General features: G+C 41.1%; 1 protein-coding gene across 3 annotated transcripts in view; it reads left to right on the plus strand.

The window, feature by feature from the left end:
* SCN8A (sodium voltage-gated channel alpha subunit 8) overlaps window positions 1-21846 on the plus strand; it is a 162526-nt gene that overhangs the window by 41403 nt on the left and 99277 nt on the right. For all 3 annotated transcript variants that reach the window (XM_033116667.1, XM_033116668.1, XM_033116666.1), the window contains exon 2: window positions 4377-4706. In XM_033116667.1, the coding sequence (XP_032972558.1) occupies window positions 4431-4706 (276 nt within the window). In that variant the 5' untranslated portion in view covers window positions 4377-4430. The remainder of the gene's footprint in view (window positions 1-4376; window positions 4707-21846) is intronic.

Here is a 21846-nt window from a genome sequence, read left to right on the forward strand (position 1 = left end):
AACACACACTATAACAAAACCTTATTCATCCACAGAAAGGAGTGAAGTATGAGTACATCTACAAAATGGATGAACTTCAGAAGCATTATACTAAGTGAAAGAAACCAGACGCACAAGGTTATATATAGGAAGATTCCATTTATATGAATATCCAGAATACATAAATCAATAGAGGCAGTATACAGAATGATGGTTGCCAGGAGCTGGGGGATCGGGGTTCGGGGAGGCAAGGAGACAAATGGAGAGAAGTTGATTAATGGGTGAAGGGTTTTCCTTTGGAGTGAGGGGAGTGTTCTGGAACTAGCTAGAGGTGGTAATTGCAGTGTATTGTGCGTGTACTAATAGCCACTGAGTTGTTCACTTTAAAATGGTGAATTTTATGGTATATAAATTTCACGTCAGTAAAATTTTTAAAATAACGACAAGGTATCACTGTATATATACGCACTAGAATGGGTAAAATGAAGAACACTGTGTCATTTGCAAGTGTTGGGGAGGATGTGGAGCAGCTGGAGCCCTGTCGCACTGGTGGTGGGAGTGTCACTAACACTCAACACACCCCCTCCTAGGGGCGCGCATCCCCCTCCTGCCTGTGTGCTCAAAAGAAACGAACACATATGGCCACCAAAAAGCACGTGCAAAAAGGTTCTTAGCAGCGTTATTCATAATAGCCTAAAACTGTAAATAATCTAACTGTCTGTCAAAGTAGAATGGCTAAATAAGTTGTGTTATGTTCATCCATGGAATACTAAGTACATAGCAATAAGAAGAATGAACTGTTGCTACACATGGAATGAAGATGAACTTCACAGAAATAATGTTGAGTGAATGTATATGTATTTTCTACTTGCATGAAGTTCAAGAACAGACCAAACTAACTCTGGTGATAGATGTCAGAATGACCATTGCTGGGAGAGTACGGGGGTTGGTGGTTATTGACAAGGGAGCTCAATAGAACCATCTGGAAAACCTTCTATATCTCATGAGCAGTGGTTACACAGGTACGTATACACAGGTATACATATGTACAGAATAACCAATCTGTGCACTTAAGATCTCTTCACTTTATTGTATTATTATAAAACAAACTAGAAAACAAAAACAGTCATCAGAGTAGGTATTCTTATAGGGAAGCAGTAGAAGAGAGTGTTTGAGAAGTGAGGTTGTAAATGGCCTTGAATGGTAGTGAGATGGCAGACATTTGGATTCAATCCTATATCTCTGGTAGGTTTGAGGGAGGGAAATGACATAATGGAAGCAGATTTTTAGGGAAACAGATCTTTGGAGATGTGCCTGGTGGACTGGGGACTGGTCCACAAGTGGGAGACTGTTGCAGTCCTCCGACCTGAATTAGGGTGATACTGTTTTAAATGGAAACTCGGAAGGAAGAAGAATTAGTAAGGCTGGTGACTGGTCGGCACGGGCCGCGAAGGACTACAGGGCAAAGGTGACTGAGGGCCCACTCTCGATGGCTGGAAATATGGTGGTCCCTATAACAGAATTAAGAAAGCCAGGAAGAGAAATCCGTCTGTGAAGTAAAAACATGGTTTTAAGTGCTTTCATTTTGAAGCGGTGACAGTCAGGGCTGATGATGGAAATCTGAAAATCACCCACGTACAGGTTATTTTGAGTAGATGAGATCCCTGAAAGAAAGTGTAACGGAGAGATTGCAGAAGGCCAGCCCTTAAAGAAGAAAGAGGTCATAGGGGAAGAGGAGCTTGTGGTTGAGGATAGAATCAGGGTAACACAGAACAGGACCGGGAGCACTTCAGCCAAATGGAGAGAGAGTTGGAGGATGAAGATGTAAAGGGAGAAAATTACAGAAGTAGGAGAGGAAGGTAGAGATTGAGAATGTGCTAGAGAGCAGAGATAATTGAGGGACCGTGGTCTTGGAGGAGGCAGGAGGAAACAGGATCTGGAAGCAAAGGACTTAGCCTTGGAGAGCTTCACCTGTGAAGAGCCCAGGTGTGTATAATCAGGTCACAAGAATTTGTCAGGAGCTTCACTGACTTTCTCGTGCAGTATTTTTTGTCCTCTAAGTAGGAACTGCAGGTGACCCAAGGTTGAGAGTGAGTGTGACTGTGGGAGCCATGGAGTCCCAGGTAGTTGGACTAATTTTGGGTTCGAGGCATAATCCTATTCTCTGTGAAAGGGATATAAAAGAAATTTAAGACACCACCCATGACCTCTGGGAATTTATCTGGTGCAATTCAACAATAATTAAGAGCAAAACCAAGTATGAGTAGGATGTTTTGAATCCTGACTTTGTCATCTTCTAGTTTATAACTTTGGGCAACATTAGGTCTCTGTGCCTCTGTTTTCTCATCTGTTAAATGGGGATAATAATACCTACCTCATATGTTCTGGAGATTAAGTGAGATAATATAAACAAGGTGCTTGGAACAATGCCTGAAGCATAGTAAGTACATGATAAATATTAGCTAAGATCATGATAGAGCTTGAGTTCACAAAGGGAAAACATTAGTAAAGGCTGGAGCTGGTGGAAAGGCTCTGTGAAGGCGTGGGGATTTATGAGGCAATTCAGAGACAAATAGGAGAAAAGGAATGAGGGAGAAGGAATTCTAGTTTGGGGAAACTGTTGTGAATAAAATCTTAGATCAGTAAAGCCGTTGACATTTGCGTGTGATTCATTTGATGACCTTGACGATTCCTGTTGGGGAATAGTGGGAGTTAGAGTAGAATAGCAGAATGGCTAACTGAAGTGTGAGTTAAGGAGTCAGAGTTTTATCCTGGCCCCGTGACTTTAGGCATGTTGTCCCTTCTCTTAAAACCCCAAGTTTCCTAACCCATAAAATGAAACGGACTGGATCTGTAAATCCTTCGCAGCTCTAAAGTTCCGTGCTTCACACGGGAAAATGATTTCTTTGACCCCGCCATCCGTGGCACAGTGCTTTTTGCCTGGCATTAAGCTAATAGGTCTGTGTGGGGACAAAGTTCATGGTTCTGGCCCATGCTGTGAGTGAGTGAGCTGACCAGCCGCGTATGGACACTACCCACTGCCTTTGCAACGCTTAGCAGTCACCACCACGAGAGAAAGAACCCTCGGGTATTTCACTCCCAAATTATTTAGTTAACTCTACTGCTGTTCTCTTGACAAGCCTTGAGTTTTATGGATACTTGCCTTGAAGTGGACCCTGAAGGCTAAGTAGGAGGGAAAGAACAATCGTTAGCCTTTTAAAAATGTTTCCCAGGTTGTCTTTGTGGAGCTTGCAAAACTAAAGGTAAGAGCAGCAGTGCGAGAAGCAGATGACCGCCAGTAACCCTAAGGCTTTCACGGTAAGACTCACCTACTCGGTCCTCTTGTGACAGTAACCGAACATGGTCGCTTTTGGCATTAGGGATTCCTTGGTCTCACAGCATGGATTTAAATAACCCAGGACTCTGTTTAAACATAAATGGAAATGGGCTTTGCAAATACCATGCCTAGAAACCACTGGCTCTGTGATGGCGCTGCTTCGGTTTTCTTTTTAGAAGGGAATTTGGTTTGTTACTCCATGCTCACTTCCCGTCCTTCCTGGTTGGAGGCCCGCTCCGGTTGCATGCAGGCCTTTCTGCTGTCATTCATCCTTCAGGGCTGCAGTGTTGTTGCATCAGAGGAAGTTCTCTAAGATTCCTCTCCCATTTGCTTTTCCTTGCTGCTGAGTGGGAGGTACATAGAGCAGTGTCTGCCCTCACCACAGAGAAAAGTGCTTTGCATTTGTCCCTGGCAGAAGCTTGGTCATCAAAGAAGGTACATCTGGGCTTTTATACTGGATGGATTTTACACAACGTGGTGCATTGAAAAATAACTTGAAATGGAAGAGCCAAAGTAGATGGAAGCTATTAAATCTATAATTTTTGCCTCTAAAGTTTTGAAGGGTTTAGTGAGTTTAGAATCTGAAATTTGAAAAGAGGGACAGTTTACCCTTGTCTTGTCCTTGGAAGAAGAGTATTTCTTTGGGGAGTGGAGTTCCAGGAAAGGAAGGTGACTTGAGCATATGAGCCCAAAGCTAACATGTGCCCCGATGTTAAGTATGCCTTGGTTTAGAATAGAAGTTTCTTGGGGGCATGGAATATATCTTTGTAGTTGTATGTGGTTTCTAACAGTGAGCTGCGTCTAAGTAAATAATAAATACTAGCAAATCAGGAGACTCCCATCTTCTGATCTCACTGGTTGATCAATCCCCTGAGGGGTGGTTATGAAAAGTACCTCATCCATTTATGCTACAGATTTTCTGAACAGAAAAATAACTGTGTCATGGAAGAAACTATGTGTTGCAAAGGTTGTGAATAAAGGTTGAGCATGAGATGGTTTAGTCTGGCCTCTTTTTAGAGCAGTGATTGATTAGTGCTGTCTGTGTTGCTTTTTCTTCCAGAGCTGACCTGTCCTGGACGCAGCATAACTAACGAAGCTGCTGCAGGATGAGAAGATGGCAGGGCGGCTGCTCGCACCACCAGGCCCTGATAGTTTCAAGCCTTTCACCCCTGAGTCGCTGGCAAACATTGAGAGGCGCATTGCTGAGAGCAAGCTTAAGAAACCACCAAAGGCCGATGGCAGTCATCGGGAAGACGATGAGGACAGCAAGCCCAAGCCAAACAGTGACCTGGAAGCAGGGAAGAGTTTGCCTTTCATCTACGGGGACATCCCACAAGGCCTGGTCGCGGTTCCCCTGGAGGACTTTGACCCATACTATTTGACGCAGAAAGTGAGTTGGAAGACGAGGCACAACAGCTTCAGATACCCCCTTTCCTAACAGGTTTAGGGGACATGAGGGAGAAAGAACTGTGTCTCTTTTTACAAAGTTTGGATAAGTTAACCTTTTATTTCATTTCTGGCTTATGGGGATTATTTTTCAATTCAATTGCTGCTAAGGGTCATTTGTGGGTCATGGCACTTCTCACCTCTTCATAAGACTTACATCTTTGGCTCCAGGCCAGGTCAGAAAAAGATATAAATGAAATGGGACTGTTTAATAGAGTGACATAGTAAAAGGTGGTACAGCCCTGTAGACTCTCTCACACACACACATTCAAAATTCTATCTTTCAATATAAAGATGGTGTTGGAATTGTGACATTAACAGAGCGTGTTGTTAATACAGTGGAGATGATGGGTTTGTACTCTTCTCCAGCCCCGTTTGTGACATTAGAGCATAGCTGTTGGGCACAGGAATAGAATAGAGTGAGCCACACGGGGCCAAGGAGGAGAGACCCCCGGTCTTCAGCCTTGTTACAGTGTTGTCTGGATTGAGCAGCACTGATTCTTGCGTTCGAGTCGGTTCTGTTGTTCCTGCAGGAAGGAGCACAAGTGAAAGAAACACCATCCTTCCTGTGGTCAAATTTCAAGGTTCCCTAACAAATATCTGGCCAAAACCTTGGTTCCTTTCTGATGATTATCTTTTGAAACAAGGCAACAAGTGGAGAAGCCAAGCCCCCTGGGTAATATTCCAGCCAAGTAATTAGCCACTGAATACAGAGGACTGACATGAGACACTATTTTAGGGGATCCCTCATTTAACAGATGTCATTTACAGAATTAAATCAGTAGGTGTTTCCAGATGAGGGGGGAAAGGCTTTGTGTCATTATATATTTACAAATATAAAGCTTAACTAAAGGGCCTTTATTAATAAAACTGCCTTGTAAATTATCCTTAACTAAATTGCCTTTTGATCTTTCCATTTTGGAAGACATTTCAGTTTCTTTGGCTTAATAGTGGGGCAGAAGTGAGACAAGGACGAGAGATCTCTTGACATAGCTGTGGAGGCGTTTTCAGTTGAGGATGGCAAAAGCACTTATGTCATTGTCTATGCAAAGTTGTCCTTCACCCATGTGCTTCTCTTGCAGATCAGAACACCTACATAACAGGAAAAAGTGGAACCAGTAGCCTGTATCTTCCACTGGGAAATTTAGAAAGTTTAAGGAACAAATCATGATATGATACAAAGAACAGTAGGCTGGGAATAAGAAATCTTGATCCTACCATAATTCACCATGTTTGTTTTTATATGTTTATTTTTTAATATATGTATTTTTCAAGCTACCACAAATAATTTATGGGAAAATAAAGTAATAAATGAAGGAAAACATCTTCTCAAAACTGTAATAGTTCATGTCTTTTAGCAAGTCACTTCACCTCTATGAGACTAAATGTTCTCATCTTTAAACCAAGAAGTTGGACAGAATTTTTAAGGATTTTTTTGTTAGATACTAAGTTCTGGGACTAAGTAGTTTTCATAAACTGTCATTGATATTTTCATTTATTCTTCCCCTTTTTAATGTCTAACTTTGTCATCTGGGTCTTTGCGAGTTGGGTTAAGTGGGTGAGGGAAGAGACAAGCTTTAACTTTCTAGGTGAGGGAATAAGGGAACATGGCATCTTGGACTATTTTCAGCAAAATATTTCATTCGTTGTAAAATTTTGAAACATATTTCCCTCCTCTTTTTTACCCTAAGGCCGATCGCCTTAGTAGAAGTAAAAAGAAATGACAAATCTCAGGGTTCAGGTTGTGCTTATTTAGATAAGTTTGGCCAATTGGTGTAGTTTTTTAGAAAGTACTCTTATAGCAATAGCAGATAGGTAAAATCCTTTGGACCCTGGCCTTTTGGGTGGCTAAAACCTCTTTGCTTTTATTTGAGCTATTTATTTTTCCAACTCAAAACAAATTAAATCTCCTTTTCTTAAACGTGACTTAATATATGAAAAATATATAGAGCTATTTATTGTCAGAGCCCGGTGTTCCATTGCCTGCCTTTTTCCCTGGTTCCTGCCCTATAGATGCCTCTCTCCATTCCTAATGACTCAGGTTTCAGTGGCCCTGACTTGGGAGTGAGGACCCAAAGAGGGTGAGTCTGGCCTTAAATGGTATCGTTCCTGAGGTAGTCCATATGTTAATGGCGTACTATTAGGGGACTGCCTTTTCATGACTCCAGCCTTTGGCCTCACCACAAGGGAAATAGTTCATGGAAAGGAGAACTTTAATTGTTTTGTTTTTAAGAAATTGAGAAGTATACCACCATGCGACACCATCATGCAGAAAAGTGCATAAGACATAAATGCATAACTTATTGATTATTATAAAGCAAACCCATGATTAATACCCATGACAAGAAAGAATGTTTGTAGCACTTCAGAAATATTAATTGTACTTTTAAGTAAGAGATTTTTCAGTTGCTTACAAATAATAAGCTTGCTCAAGTTTACTTGCAAATTTTCACTGACATTATTCATATTTCATAAGTAGGCTTTTCACTAGGCCAAATTAGCCTGGGCTCTCCTACAAGGAAGCACACTGGGAATTGAGCCACAAATCCAAAACTCCTGAGAGTAGAGATGACTTTAAGAGGACATTTCCTTCCATTGTTTTTCAAGGGCTGCCTTAAATAATTCTTGCAAAGTAGATTTTTTTTTTCTTTGCTAAATGATATAAATGGATTTCTTTATCTTTTCCTCATAGGTCTCATTTTCTAACTGCTTAATAAGTTTTGTGACTGCCTCTCAGAAACTTGTTTCTCATTTCCTTCCCTCTTTATTTAGAGGGTGAAAGAAAACTAATTCCCTATTAGTAAAGTTCTGGTTTCATCCCATTGTGGGCTTTACAGTCTCTAGGGTCACGGGGCCTTGAAACGTGTGTATCACATTTTCAAGATGCTCTTGTACCAGGTGGTGCTGGTTGGAGCTCTCCGAAGCTCCCTGAGGACCTCCACAGTATTATCCATGTTGCGTTTCACCTGACCTTCCCGGCTCATCCCTGGAAACAACCTGGATCATCCTGTTTGGGTTGCCTCAGACCTCCTAGTGCTACAGCATTTTCTTTGCCTCTTGGTGCTTTGTTCTAATGGCTCCTTTCTTCAGCTTTCTTGTTTTTCAACTGTTTCCTACAAAGAATTGAATTTGAGGACCATTTAACTATTTTCTTTCTTTTTGTCTGAGAACAGAACATTTTTACCTGTCATGTGTAGCTCTTAATAATTGCAATTAAATAGATATTTAACTTACTTTAACACATAGTCTCCCTGAAAGCAGAACAGTCTGTCTTCATCACTGTACACTCAGCAATTAACCATGTTGTAGAAGGGACACCAATCAGTAGATTGACAGCAGGAATTGATACATGAGTGAATGACTTTGGAAGACAGGTTATGTGGCTATATCATCAGGAAGCTCTATTTTAGTCCATTTGGGCTGCTACCGTGTTTCCCTGAAAATCACACCTAGCCGGACAATCAGCTCTAATGCGTCTTTTGGAGCAAAAATTAATATAAGGCCTGGTCTTATATTGTATTATATTATATAAGACCTGGTCTTATATTATGACCAGTACTATGACCGGTATTATATTATACCCAGTATTATATTATATTATATTTTATATTATATAATATATAATTAATTATATATTAATTTTTGCTCCAAAAGACGCATTAGAGCTGATTGTCCGGCTAGGGCTTATTTTCGGGGAACCAGGGTATTCAGTAAAAAGCCTCACCTCGCCCTCATCTGCCCACTTCCTGTCTTCCCTACAGGTTACACTTCCTGTAACCATTGTTAGTATCTTCCAGCATTTCTTTATGTACAAGCAAAAACAAACAGGTATTTTAAGGACTTTGAACTGTCCTGAATGCCTTTAGTCTTGGTTTTCTTTCTATTTTCTGAAGCCTGTTGAAGACTTAATTCTGTTTTTCGTTTTCCCTTCTTTCATAGTATAGAATCTTAAGTTTTATCAATGTAAATTCTCAATGCATTTCTCCCCTCCCACACTTTTCAAGTGAATAAAATCAAGGACTTTTTCTTTATTGCTTGAAGTATTTTTCTCTTCACTATAGAAAATAGTCTGCAATGCTTAATAATAATAACTTGTTGAATTTTAGATGGCCACATATATTCTTAATAACTGCCATAGGCAGCAGTAAAGTCTATAGATTAAGTTGAAAGAAGGACTGCAGAGTTGGCTCCTACCCCTTTTCCTGTTGTTTTTTTTTTTTTTAAAAAGAGATAACCTGAACTTTTTTTTTTTTTTAAAGATTTTATTGGGGAAGGGGAATAGGACTTTATTGGGGAACAGTGTGTACTTCCAGACCTTTTTTTCAAGTCAAGTTGTCCTTTCAATCTTAGTTGTGGAGGGTGCCGTTCAGCTTCAAGTTGTTGTCTTTTCAGTCTTAGTTGTGGAGGGCGCAGCTCAGCTCCAGGTCCAGTTGCCGTTGATAGTTGCAGGGGGCACAGCCCACCATCATTTGCGGGAGTCGAAACCGGCAACCTTGTGGTTGAGAGGACGCACTCCAACCAACTGAGCCATCGGGGAGCTCAGCGGCAGCTCAGCTCAAGGTGCCGTGTTCAATCTTAGTTGCAGGGGGCGCTGCCCACCATCCTTTGCGGGAGTCGAGGAATCGAACTGGCAACTTTGTGGTTGAGAGCCCACTGGCCCGTGTGGGAATCCAACCGGCAGCCTTCGGAGTTAGGAGTATGGATCTCTAACCGCTTGAGCCACTAGGCCGGCCCCCTTTTCCTGTTTTTAAGACTAATCATTGATATGTGTGTGCTTTCTGTTTAATGGGTCAGAGAAGAAAGTCCTATAAATAAAAACCCAAATTACAGAATTGACTCATGTGCCTTTAAATAGGGCACATTCCTATTGCATTAAAAAATTATATATGATTTCCCAAAGTTTAATTTACCTTCAACTTTTCATGTCTACCTTTTCCTGTACATCAAAGACTACCTAGAGTCATAGAAAAGTAGAATATAATAGCCTTAGATATCCTCTAGTTCAGCTTCTTCATTTTATAAATTTAATGAGGTGTGAAGTACTTTGTTCAAAGCCAACACCACAGTTAGTTGTGAAGCCAGGACTTCCTAACACTCAGTTAATTACAACATATTTCTGGCTCTCCACTTTCCTAATTTTTCATTAATCGATCTTTAGATTTAGTTGGCTCTGTTTTTCTGAAGCTAGGGAGGCAAATATAGAGACAAAAACAAACAAACAAAAAACCCTTCTTTTTCATTCACATCCCTGACAACCCCTGTGGTTTATGAACCCTTTTTAGGATGGGTCCCAAAAAGTGCAGTGCTTCTGAGGGAAAGGATGGTGTTATGTTAGTTCCAGTATTGTGTCTTCCCAAGTGAAGGAGCTCTGAGTAGTCTAGCAGCCCTAGACCAGTTATTTCAGAGACTTGGTCTTAGTATCAATACTGCTACAACTGTTCAGGTGGTCATGTAATCTGGAGGCAATTTGCTTAACCTCCATATATTATTATTTTTTAAAGAAAGATTGTCTCCCACCTGCCCCAATCCCCCAGCCTACCAGCAGAATGGTACAGTGAGAAGAGCACCTAATTAGGAAAATGAAAACCGTTTTAGTTCTACTTTTGCCTCTTGTTTGCTCTTAGCCAAATCACTCAAATTCTCTGGCCTTCAATTTCCTTACCCATAATATATAAGATGACATATATGATTGATATATAGTTATAATATAATATGATATAGTATATTGTAAGAGTGGACCTATATCTTTCTAATTTTATTTCTCACTTCTGCCTACCACAGGTTATGTTTTAGCAGTAGCAAATTACTTGGTTTCTACTAAATAGTTTCCTTAGTGTCCCCTGCTTTCTGGTATCCATCTCCTACTCTTGGGATGTACTCTGTCCTTGAACTTCATCTTTTGACACTACCCATTTGTTCAGGTCCAGGCCTGAGGCTTCTTCTTCCTTATATATAGCCTGCATTGATGCTCCTACCCCAGATCTGATTCCTCCTTCTTCTGAATGTCTATAATACATTAAGATCTTCAGCTCTACCTTTGATAAGAAGTGGGTTTTAGGTTTAATTCAGGTTAGATGTGGCAGGGCACCCTGTTCCCAACAATGCTTACAATTTTCTCCTCATGTCACTAATGTTAGTGCCATCAGCTTCCACAAATGAAGAACTCTAAGTGACACACAACACACGCACACACGCACACACACACACACACAGACACACACACATACACTCATATACTCACACAGTCCCATGACCTCCTGGCAGAAAACCCTTGCCAAATCTATTTTCACACACTTCCAGCAGGTATGCAGAGCAGACACAGACTGCTAAAGGAGAGTTTGCATTCATTAGGTATGATTCGAAGTATTGTTAATGAGGTGTTACATTGCCTGCTTTTGCACATAAGCCTAGATGCCGCTTTCTGTTTTAAATAAAAACTACATATTTTAAAACTTGGTTTTATTGTTAAAATTTTTTTTACAACAATATAAAATGTAAAATGATGTTTCCGTTATTTTAGTCACCAAATCTAATTGAGGCAAATGGTTGTGAGCCAGTGTGATGCAGGTGATTCTCAGGGTGATGGGTTAATGATGTGCATGTTTGGGGTTCTTTCCCACTCGCCAGGTATCATTATCTAGAAGGGAGGGAATGTAATTAAACATTCCTAAGTCAGATTTCCTTTTATAGTCCTAGCAATAGACCAAGAGTTGGGAAATCTTGTTTGTGATCCCATTCACATCTAATTCTAGGTGATCTTGGGCTTGTCACGTAACTATTCAGGGTCTCAGTTTCCTCAATCTAGAATATTAGCTAATAGCTAATATCGCACCCGTCTTATAGGGTTGTTATAAGATCATTTCTTGACTACCCTCCATAAAACAAAACAGCCTATTGCTCCAACCCTGCTTCATGTTTCTCCATAACGCTGAGCAACACCAGGTGTATAATATATTTTTTTTGTTTATTGTTCATTCTCTTGTATACTCATCAGCTGAAGCAGTGCCTGCCCTATAATAAGTGCTCAATCAATATTTGTTGAATGAATGAATTAATCATTTGAGACAATGCATATAAAAGCAGTATGTGCTTTTCTAAATGTTTTAAATAGGAAAGGTGACATGATTTTTTTTCTAATGAAAAATTTGCCATCTACTAAAATGAAGTGAACTCTAGGGGGGGAAAGACTGATTACTGCTATACCTTTTCCTTTCCTAAAGAATTAGTTTCCTTTAGGGTCTGTGGAAGTGGATCAGGAAGTAGGTTTCCTGATGTTTTCAAGATATTTGCACAGGGCTAGATAACTACTGTTGTGTTAACAGTCTTCTCTTGCAGGAACTTAGAACTAGAAAGGACTTTATAAAATGTCATTAGGTAACAGCCTCTATCTAGTGCTTGAATCTCTTCTTGATTTATTAGTATGAAGTGTGTATTATACAAAGGATGTTATTTCCTGAATATTTTAGTTGTCCTTTCATGGCTGTCTTTATTAAGTATTGTTTTTTTCTTGGCTGTGTATGTTGTATTAACTGATTATAAAGGAAGTGAGAGAAGCTGATATGAAATATACACCAGCTTGGGTTGTCTCATAATGAAAAATGATCCATTTATTCAACAAATACTTCTTGAGTACTTCCTATATGTGAGGCATTGGGTTCTGTTGGGGGAAAGCAAAGATTAATTAAGTCCATTCTTTACCCGTAAGTAGCTTATAACATGGTAGCATATAATGTGATACCACTTTTGACAAGGGGGCCCCAGAATGGGCCTTACTTTATCGTAAGAGTGGTATTTGAATTACACCTTGGATTTTAGAAAAGAGGGATAGACTGGAACATTCGAGCAGAAAGAACAGTATGAACAAAGGCTCAGAGGCAAGGACATAGGACCGTTAAAAAGCTGAGTAATCTAATTTGATTGGAATGGGGGGAAATGACCGAGGAGCAATGGGAGATGAGGCCGGGAAGGGAGAGCTGGAGCCAAATCACGGAGGACTCACAATGTTGGACTAAGGAGTTTGTGTTTACTTGATAGCAGTAGAGAACTACTGAAGGTTTCAGAATGGGAGGAAGGACATGTGATCGAAGCTGTGCTTTAGGGAGGTGGATGTGGCAGGGATATGTCGGCTGCACCAATGGGACAGAGAAACCAGCTGTGAAGTAAGAAGGTCTGAACTATAATGGTGGAAGTGGAAAGGAAGGGGAATGGATGAAGTCAAGAGTTGTTACAGAGATGAATTGATAGGATTTTGTGATTGTGCAGGAGTTCAACACATTTCAGCATCAGTGGGAACTACAGGGCTACCTACAGATACACCTAGAATTTCCTCCAGAAAAGAGCCTCAGGTGTTCTTTGTACAGTATTAAGTGGTGATTCCAAAGCTCTGAGCCACATAGTGTAAGAGACAACTTTGACCTGAATTCTAGGATGTGCCTTATTAGCTAATCACCTCAGCCATAAAATTCCACTGATGGATAATTTTAGGAATTAGTTTCTGATGGTTTCTCCAAGGTGTGGGTTATGAAATCTTACTCTAATAAAAAATTGACCTGGTGAATGGGTTATTTAATAATGACCATTTAAATGGTGGAGTATGTCTCAAGTTTACAGTGATATTGATCATCTGACAATATTTTAAATTCACCGTATTTTAAATTCTTTCTTAGTCAAGGAGAGTAAGACTGTGACATCATTATACAGAGGGATGCTTCTCTTACTGTTTCCAAATTTACATGAGTTGTAGATTCTTTACATATTGTTCTTTACGTGTAACCCTGTTTGACACAATTCAAGATTAAGATTGCTCCATTATGTGACTATTTCTGCCAACTCTGTTTCTAGCAGTAGAATTTTTTGATCAAGCCCTGAAGAGGCGCTCCTATCCCAGACACTTTGTTGAGGTAACAAAGTTTGGTCCTGTTGAATCAAGTTTGAATAAACGTCAGTTTCAGAGGATGAGGCACCACATCTGCTGTTCAAGGCCAATCCCTCTCCTTCCAACTTTGATCCCATTCATGCCTTCCTACCTTTTGTAGAACTTCACTCTCTCAGTTGTTCCCTCTCTTTTCTGTGCTTTCAATCTTTCCCTCTCACCTGGGTTCCTTCCCCTCAGCCGGTTCCTTCCCCTCAAAGCCTATCCCATCATAACGAACCCTCACTTGACCTCAGATCCCCAGCTAATATAATCTCTCTTCTTATTGAAATTTTTAAAGAATAGGCTTTACTCTCTGTCACCACCTACACGTCTCCCACCCACTCCTCCACACGTGCAGTCTGACTGCGCATCCTCCCCTCTCTACTGACATTCCGAAGGTAAGATCCCGTATGATTTCAAATTGCCAAATCTAAGAGACTTTTTTTTCCAGTTCTTATCTTACTGAACCGCTCTGCTGTATTTGACAGCATTGATTACTTCCTGATTCTTGCAGCTCTTTGCTTCCTTGGCCTAATTTTCCTTGTGTCTCAGACTATTCCTTCTCTTTCTCTTTCATTTTCTCTACCTTTCCCTTAAATGTCACTATTCCCCTGGGTTCATTTCTTGGCCTATGTTCCTCTAATTTGGCACACTCTCCCCGGGTAATCGCATCCATTCTCTCAGTACCCTAGAATCTGTGTCTTTAGCCTTAGTACACTCCTGAAATGTTCAACACCTTGCCGGGCGTCTCTATATGAATTTCCCGCAGGTAATCAGTGTGTTCAAAAACAAACTCATTTTCTCTCCACAAACCTACTTACCTTCTTTCATCTGTTATTTTCGTTGATGACACCATCCAAATTCTAGATCTCATTATTGACTCCCCAATTTTCCGCCGTCCTTGAGGGTCACCAGTATCAGGGAGTTCTCAGTAGAATGTTGGACCATTTTTTACAAGTTCTAAGAAAAAATTGTGGCTTAGAAATGTTAATTTACTTGCTCAGTTTTCCTCAACTAGTGTGTAATAGAGCCAGGTTTCATTTCCAGGGATGTGTGAATTTAACACTCATGGTCTTTCCATCATATGCTGTCTCTATGGAGTGTATTGCAGAATGATTTTTAGTTTTCTACTGTCAGTTTTAGATGATTTTCTATCATTTTGTGCTACCTCAGTATGAGTTAGCATGTTTTTTTTAGTTCATTTGTTTCACACCATATCTTCAGCATGGTATCTAAGACAGAACAGATTAAAAGACTTTTGAACTAAAATTAATGAATTTTTATGGGTGGACGAGCTAAAGGGTGGAAAAGGTGATGATATCATTTCAATTATACACCTAGCAAAAGTTGGATATAGTTATAGATTAGTTGATTTTGGTTGTATCATTTTCTTATGTCTAAGAGATTCATTCATACATTCAACACACATGTATGAATTGTCTACCTGGAGCCAAATGGGCATCATATTATGTATTGTTTGCTAAGCTGAGTAGTTAGAAGATATATTCCTGCCTTTAAGGATCTCAGGGTCCAGTGAAAGATACTGATATGTAAACAAAAAAATGCCAATGTTATGGTAACTGCTCTGAAAGAAATAAGTACAAAGTATTGTGGAGACACACAGTAAGGAAGGATAATTCTTTTTGAGAGAATTGAATAGGGCCATCTTCGGAACAGAGGTGATATTTGAGCTGGACGTTAAAGTAAAACAAAATGATTTGTTGGGAAAGAGAACAAAGAGTAGTTCAGGTATCAAGGACAGTACGTGCGAAGACAGGGATGCATGAAAAAGATTGAATTGTTTAGACAGTGAGTTTAGTTGTGACTGGAGCATGGGGTGTGGTTTGGTACGACAGGAGATAAAGTAGAGAGGCAAGCTGGGTCCCAATGTGGCGTGCTAAGCAGGTTTTATTTTCTCCCACTTCAGAATTCTCAAGTCTGAGACAACCCCTGCGGCCCACTCTGAGCCAGTACAGCTACACAGGGGCCTCTTAGTGACTCTGGACTCTTGGTCTAGCGTATGCCCAGGTGTCCTACTGGCTTATACCAAGCATGTGAATACTACCTAATGTGAATGTTAGCCCTTAAAGTCTCCCAATGGCCACCCCATGTTTGGAGCCAAAGAGCAGAAGGGGTGGCAATAGTCTGTGGTAGCAGCAGGGTCATCATAACCACAACATTGAGGGCGTATTCTGTGCCAGGCACTGTGTTAAAGATGTTTTGTGAATTTTCATTTAATTCTCCTAACACCCTGATAATATCTAGTGATTGATAAGTACTATCCTTCATTTTCCCGATTTTATCAATAAGAAATCTGAGCCATAGCAACCCAAGTAAATTGCCTAAAATCATGATAGCTAATAAGTAACAGAGCTACGTCCTATATCCAGGTCTTGCGGCCTCAAAGTCTCTAAACCACCCTGCTCTGCTGCTTTCTAAGAAAGAAGAGAGTGAGAATAGACTCTAGAATATGAATACAGTGAATCGAGGGGTTAATGTGCTTTCCAGAATAAACCTGCATTTTGCTCTATACTAGAGCAGCTGTGGAGTGTAAAGGGGAAAGCATTCAAAGACAAACTCATATTGAAGGACAGTGAGGAAGAGTGGCAGTGTGGGAGGTTCAGAGCTGCCCTGCTTTGGGGAGCAACATCATGCTGGCTCAGCGCTGAAGCAGGTGCAGGGCACTGCTATTCCGCCAGGTATGGCTTCCTGTGAGCAGGAAGTGGGCAGGAAGGGTATCAGCTGCTCCAAATGTGGGTTGGAGCGCATGGGGTTACAAGGTCAAATCAAATGGGAAAGTGTATGCAGAAGCACCTGAAAAATTGTAAAGCACAGACAGATGTAGTGCTAGCATTAGCTTCATCAAGCTTAACTCGGGGGAAAAAGACCATAAAGAGCTGTGTGATCTGCAAGGCATGTGCACGGGTTTTCTTTTTTGCCAGTGTTAAAGGGATTAAGTAAAAGAGATTCCCTCATTGATCTGCGGATTGGACCAAGCGACCTGGCGTGGTGACGAGTTCAGGAGTGGAAGCCAGGACACCTGGACCCTCGTAACTCTCACTCCTGTTCACCAGCTCTATGGCCTTAGCTTGGGCAGAGCTCTCTGTGCTTGGTTTCTTGTTTGTGAAGTGAGGAGTTAGATTTAGTTTTGAAACTTTTTAAACTGCAGTATGGTATGATATTAAGGGTGTAGGCTTGGGAGTTAGACTACCTCGTTCAGTTCTAAGTTTCACCACTTAATAACTTTGTGGTCTTAGGCAAGTTACTGAACCTTCCTGCCCCAATTTCATCATGTGTAAAATAGGACCGACCTCACAGAGCGGTTACTGCACACCAGTTGTTGTATGAAGCATCTGAGTAGGGTGCCTGCCACAGAGTAAATGCTTACTAGGTGTTAAATGTTATTATTTGTTCCAATAGACTTGTAGGTATAATTATCAGTGACTATAAGGAATAAAAAAATAAATACAGGATTTAGAGAGCTCTCTTGCTCAATCCTCAGTGTAGTTGGAATAGAGATTTGGAAGGCGAGGGCTCTAAATTTTCATATTGTTCAAACAGAAGTACAAACCTAAAGGAAAAAAAAGAAATTGCCCATGTGCACATGTCCTGCTTTAGGTCAGTATTTCTGAGGGCATCTGGGTACCAGGACACAGGCTCTCTGGAAATTTGGGCCCATTGTGCTTTTGCTGGAGCCTTTCCTGGGACTCACTGGGTCTGTAGTTGTGACTTGACTCGAGGGACTCACTCAGCAGATCAGCATTAAGAAATGCATCACGGCTCTTTGCAACATGGTGGAGTCGTTTTGACAATACAGGTCGTTTATTTCTGAACAGCTTCCGAGTCTGAAGTTGTAGAAATCTGTTTAGAATCAACATTATGTTTTCCTTTATTAAAACAAAGGAAAATTTGAAAGGACATGTGTTTGTTGCCTGCTGTCTTGGCTGCGTAGATAGGTGCTCAGAAGTGAACGCTGAGTGGCTGCTGATCAGTTGTTGCTGCTGTCATCACTGCTATAGCTGTTCTTCAGATCAGCTATATTTATGTTCCTTTTGGGTGGAAGAGGGCTTCTCTGTGCATGCGTGCTCTGAAACCAACAGGCAAAAAGGATTTGCTCCTGGTACAAGGTGCCAGAATTAAGTATTACGAATTAAGGATAATTTAAGAATTAAGAATTTCTAGTTAAGCAGGAAAGAGCTAATGACGATTATAAGTCAAACTGGCCAATTGCCTGGTTCAGAAGAGGTACATAGGTCTGGGAGCATGAGGAATGTATGTTAGGTTTAGGCAGGAAAGAATTTAAGGCTAGAGAAGTCAGTTGAAAAATCAGAGGGTTAGGCAGTTCCAGAGGTCCATACGGTTAAGGTCTAGGTTCCAAAGTCTGGGAGACAGTCATAGGTCAGTGTCAGTAACAGTTATAGCCAGATATGCTCAAAGGATATTGGTTCCCAGCTGCCCTCTGGGAGATGAGCTAAATCCCTGAGCCCCTAGGTCTTCGTTGTAGCCAGAAGATCACTAGAAACCTGCAGGTTACTTTGCTCTCACTGAGATGGTGACCCCTCGGGCGAGGGAGAACTTGTGTGAGTGGAGAGCTACTCGCCTGGGCCACGTGTCCCAGAGCAAACCAGGGACAGGATACTAAACATTTCCCTGAGGAGCTTTCTGTCCTGTGATATACTCCACCCCTGCACTGAGTACTCTTCTCCATAATGTCTTTTCATATTTATGTGCCCTTTATTATTTTAATTTATTTAATTTATACTTTCTGTGCGGTTAGAAAGTTAATCCTGTCCTGGGGTGAGTATGGGAGATGCCAGTAAGGCGGCTGCGCTGCAGCACTGTGGTAGCTGCGTGTTCACTGGGCCGCACTTGCAGTGTGTCTGGTGCGTAGGTGCGTGTGCTTGTACCTGGACTTGCCCAGTGTGGACCCTGAAGAGAATACGTCCCATCTGCGTTAGCCGTGTCGGCGCTCCATCCTGTGCTCCAAGGCCCACGTTGCTAATTAGAAATGAAAAGCCTGTGCCTTTCAGAAGGCTCATTTTATGCCAGCATGACACATTTATTAATACTCCATGCCATAACTCGCTAAGAGCTGTTCCACCGCTCTTAATGGGCCTTGTGCGCAAACACATTCAGCGGCTGTTGTTATAAACTGATATTTCCCCTTGGGCAGTAAACCACAATCCAATTTCAATTTCCCTTTTAACTCATTTACTTCACAAAGATCTAATTTAAGACAGATTAGGTAAAATATTATCGGACTTCATGGGCACCAAGTGATTGCTGCTTAAGAAGTCTTCTTGTAAGAATCCAAAGCTTGCTGTCCTTCCCAACTCCTCCTGGTCTTTACCGGGGCGGCTGTTGGAGGACAGTGTTGAACAAGGGATGAATCTCCTTTACTGGATTCTCACCAGCAGTTCAGTGATGATTGTTGAGATTTAATCAGCCATGTGTGTGGCTGAAAAATTCTTCTATGTATTATTTTAAAAAGTCCTCCCATCACCAATCACCCCTATTCATTCTCTCTCCCATAGTCACTGTTCTGTCCAGAGCAGGGGATAAAAAGTAGGGGAGCTTGGGCGGGAAGAAGCAGTTCTGCAACGGGACTGCTCCACGCGGATAGGTGTCAGAACAGTATCAGGCACTGTTGACCCTGGACTTGACAGAGTTTCACTGGAAGGAGCGAAATAACCAATGTGGACAGTTCTACCAGGATGTAATGTAAGAATAAATAATAATAGGCTTTCTGCTCAAAAGTATGGTTTGCTGCTTTGTTGCATTTAATCTTGGATGCTTGTATGTGTTTTCTAAGTCGTGGAATCATAGATGTCAGAGCTGGAAAGGACCTGGGCATGCCCATGCCATGCTCACTCTCCTTTTATCGATGAGGAAAAGGAGATCCAGCGAGACGCAGTGGCTCCCCCAGGCTATACAGCTGGGTAGAGACAGGTGATACCTCTAGACCTCTTTCCATCCTGACCAAACTAAAAGACGAGAGAGATGGAAGGTACAGAGTAGGCTACTTTTAAAAATCCTGTTTCCTGTCGTCTAAGGCAGGTCGTGATTTTGCAAAGGCCTGGTGGTTTTTAAATCCTGGGACATGGGCCAGTGCTTCTTTCATTGTCGCTTAGGCATTTATGTAGTGGACCCCAGGGGCTCAAATTTCTCATTCAACAGAGAATCCATCCCCCACACCAGTTTCATTCTCTACCATATTGCCACTAAATTGCCTCTCAAGCTGGCGCAGTGGAAGCTGTAAAGAGGCTCTAAACTTGGCATAATATACTGCTCTTCGCTGCGTGACCTTTGGTAGGTGGCGTCCCTCTCCTGAGCCTTTGTAAAATGCATAGGGGATAATAATCACTCCTTCAGCCCTACTTCACAGGAATATTATGAAGTTGAATGAGGAGGTTATTTAAAAGGCTTGGCATTTTCATAGAAGGAGTTGCTATAGAAACACAGAGGAGTACAAGTACTTCAGAGAGGTGGTTTCGGGAAAGTCCTGGGCTCTTTGTTTCTTTAGGAAGCCAAAATAGGAAAGAGTCATAGCTGAGTCCTTGACCTCTTTCAGCCTAACCCCAGGTCTACTCTGTCTCCTTGCTTTTAGGGTTAGGCTTTCCCTACAGCAGACCCCACCAGAGCCAATACACTAGGGATGGCGCATTGAGCGTTTCCAGAATGTATATGGCTCAATACCAGCACTGCTTTTCTGCTGGGGAGAGAATGGCGTGACTCTGCCAGATTAAGAAAGAAAAGAATAGAAGATGAGAGGGAAGGAATTAACAAACAAAATCTGCCAGTAACTGTTTATTGGGAGCTCATGGGTTGAGTGTTGTACGGAAATGTGGGAGGAAGTGTGAGATTGGTTCCTGCTCCGTAAGAGCTTAAAACCTAGTTTCAAGGGTAGAGGGCTGGGGTGAAGGGGAATGTAAAAAAAATAAAAGCTTAGAGAGTAATGGAAGACACACACTCCGAGCATAATAGGAGTTCAGAAAAGGGAGAGCTCAGAGTACTTGGAAAGGTATCATGAAAAAAGGGGGACTTCAGTCTCAATTCAAAATAACGCCTACCTCTGTGGGCAGGAGGGGAGGTATCTGAGAGGAGTGCAGAAAGGAGGACTGTTGGTAAGGCATTGTTTCTTAGGCTAACTAATGGATACATAGATGTTGGTGGTATCATTTTTTCATTGTTTTAGACCTTTACATGTCATATGTTTCAAAATTTTTTTTATTAAGGTATAACTCACATGCTAGAAAATTCACCATTTTAAAGTATGCAATTCATTGCTTTCTTGTGTATTTACAAGTTTGTGTGATTATCAACACTATCTAATTTCAGAACATTTTCATTACCTCCAACAGAACCATTAGCAGTGATACCTCCCCCCACCACCACCACCAGTTCCCTTCTCCATCCAACCCTAGGCAACCACTAACCAACCTTCTGTCATAGATTTGCCTACTCTGGCCATTTCTTGTAAATGGAATCATCTAATATACCTTTTGTGTCTGAATTCTTTTCAAAAGTTTCATCCATGTTGTAGCATGTATAAATAAATACTTAATTTCTTTCTTTCTTCCCCACCTTGTCCCAGATGTCTATATTTTTTAAGAAGCTCCTCACATCATTTTGAAGTTCACAATGGGTTAGAGACCACTTTTAGCTATTACTGTCTTAATTCTGTTGTATGGGTTGATTTGAAAAAAATTAATCAATAACACCTTACCAGGTACTCTTCAAGTAATAATGTGTGATATTTTTGACTGTGGTAAAATATACATAAGATAAAATTGACTATTTTAACCGTCTTTAAGTGCACAATCCAGTGGTATTAAATACATTCACCATGTTGTACAACTATCACCACTGTTCATCTCCAGAACTTTTTCATCATCCCAGACAGAAACTCTGTGCCCATGAAATGACAACTGTCCGTCTCCCCAGCCCCAGCTCCTGGTATACTCTAGTCTACTTTCTCTATGAAATGTGCCTGTTCTATATACCTCATATAAATGGGATCATGTAATATCTGTCCTTTTGTGTCTGGCTTATTTCACTTAGCCTGTCTTCAAGGCTCATTCATGTTCTAACATATATCAGAATTTCATGCCTTTTTAAGACTGAATAAAATTCCATTATATGATTAAACCTCATTTGGTTTATCCATTTG

The sequence above is a fragment of the Rhinolophus ferrumequinum genome, chromosome 10, assembly GCF_004115265.2.
Source record: "Rhinolophus ferrumequinum isolate MPI-CBG mRhiFer1 chromosome 10, mRhiFer1_v1.p, whole genome shotgun sequence".
In the NCBI taxonomy this organism is placed as follows: domain Eukaryota; kingdom Metazoa; phylum Chordata; class Mammalia; order Chiroptera; family Rhinolophidae; genus Rhinolophus; species Rhinolophus ferrumequinum.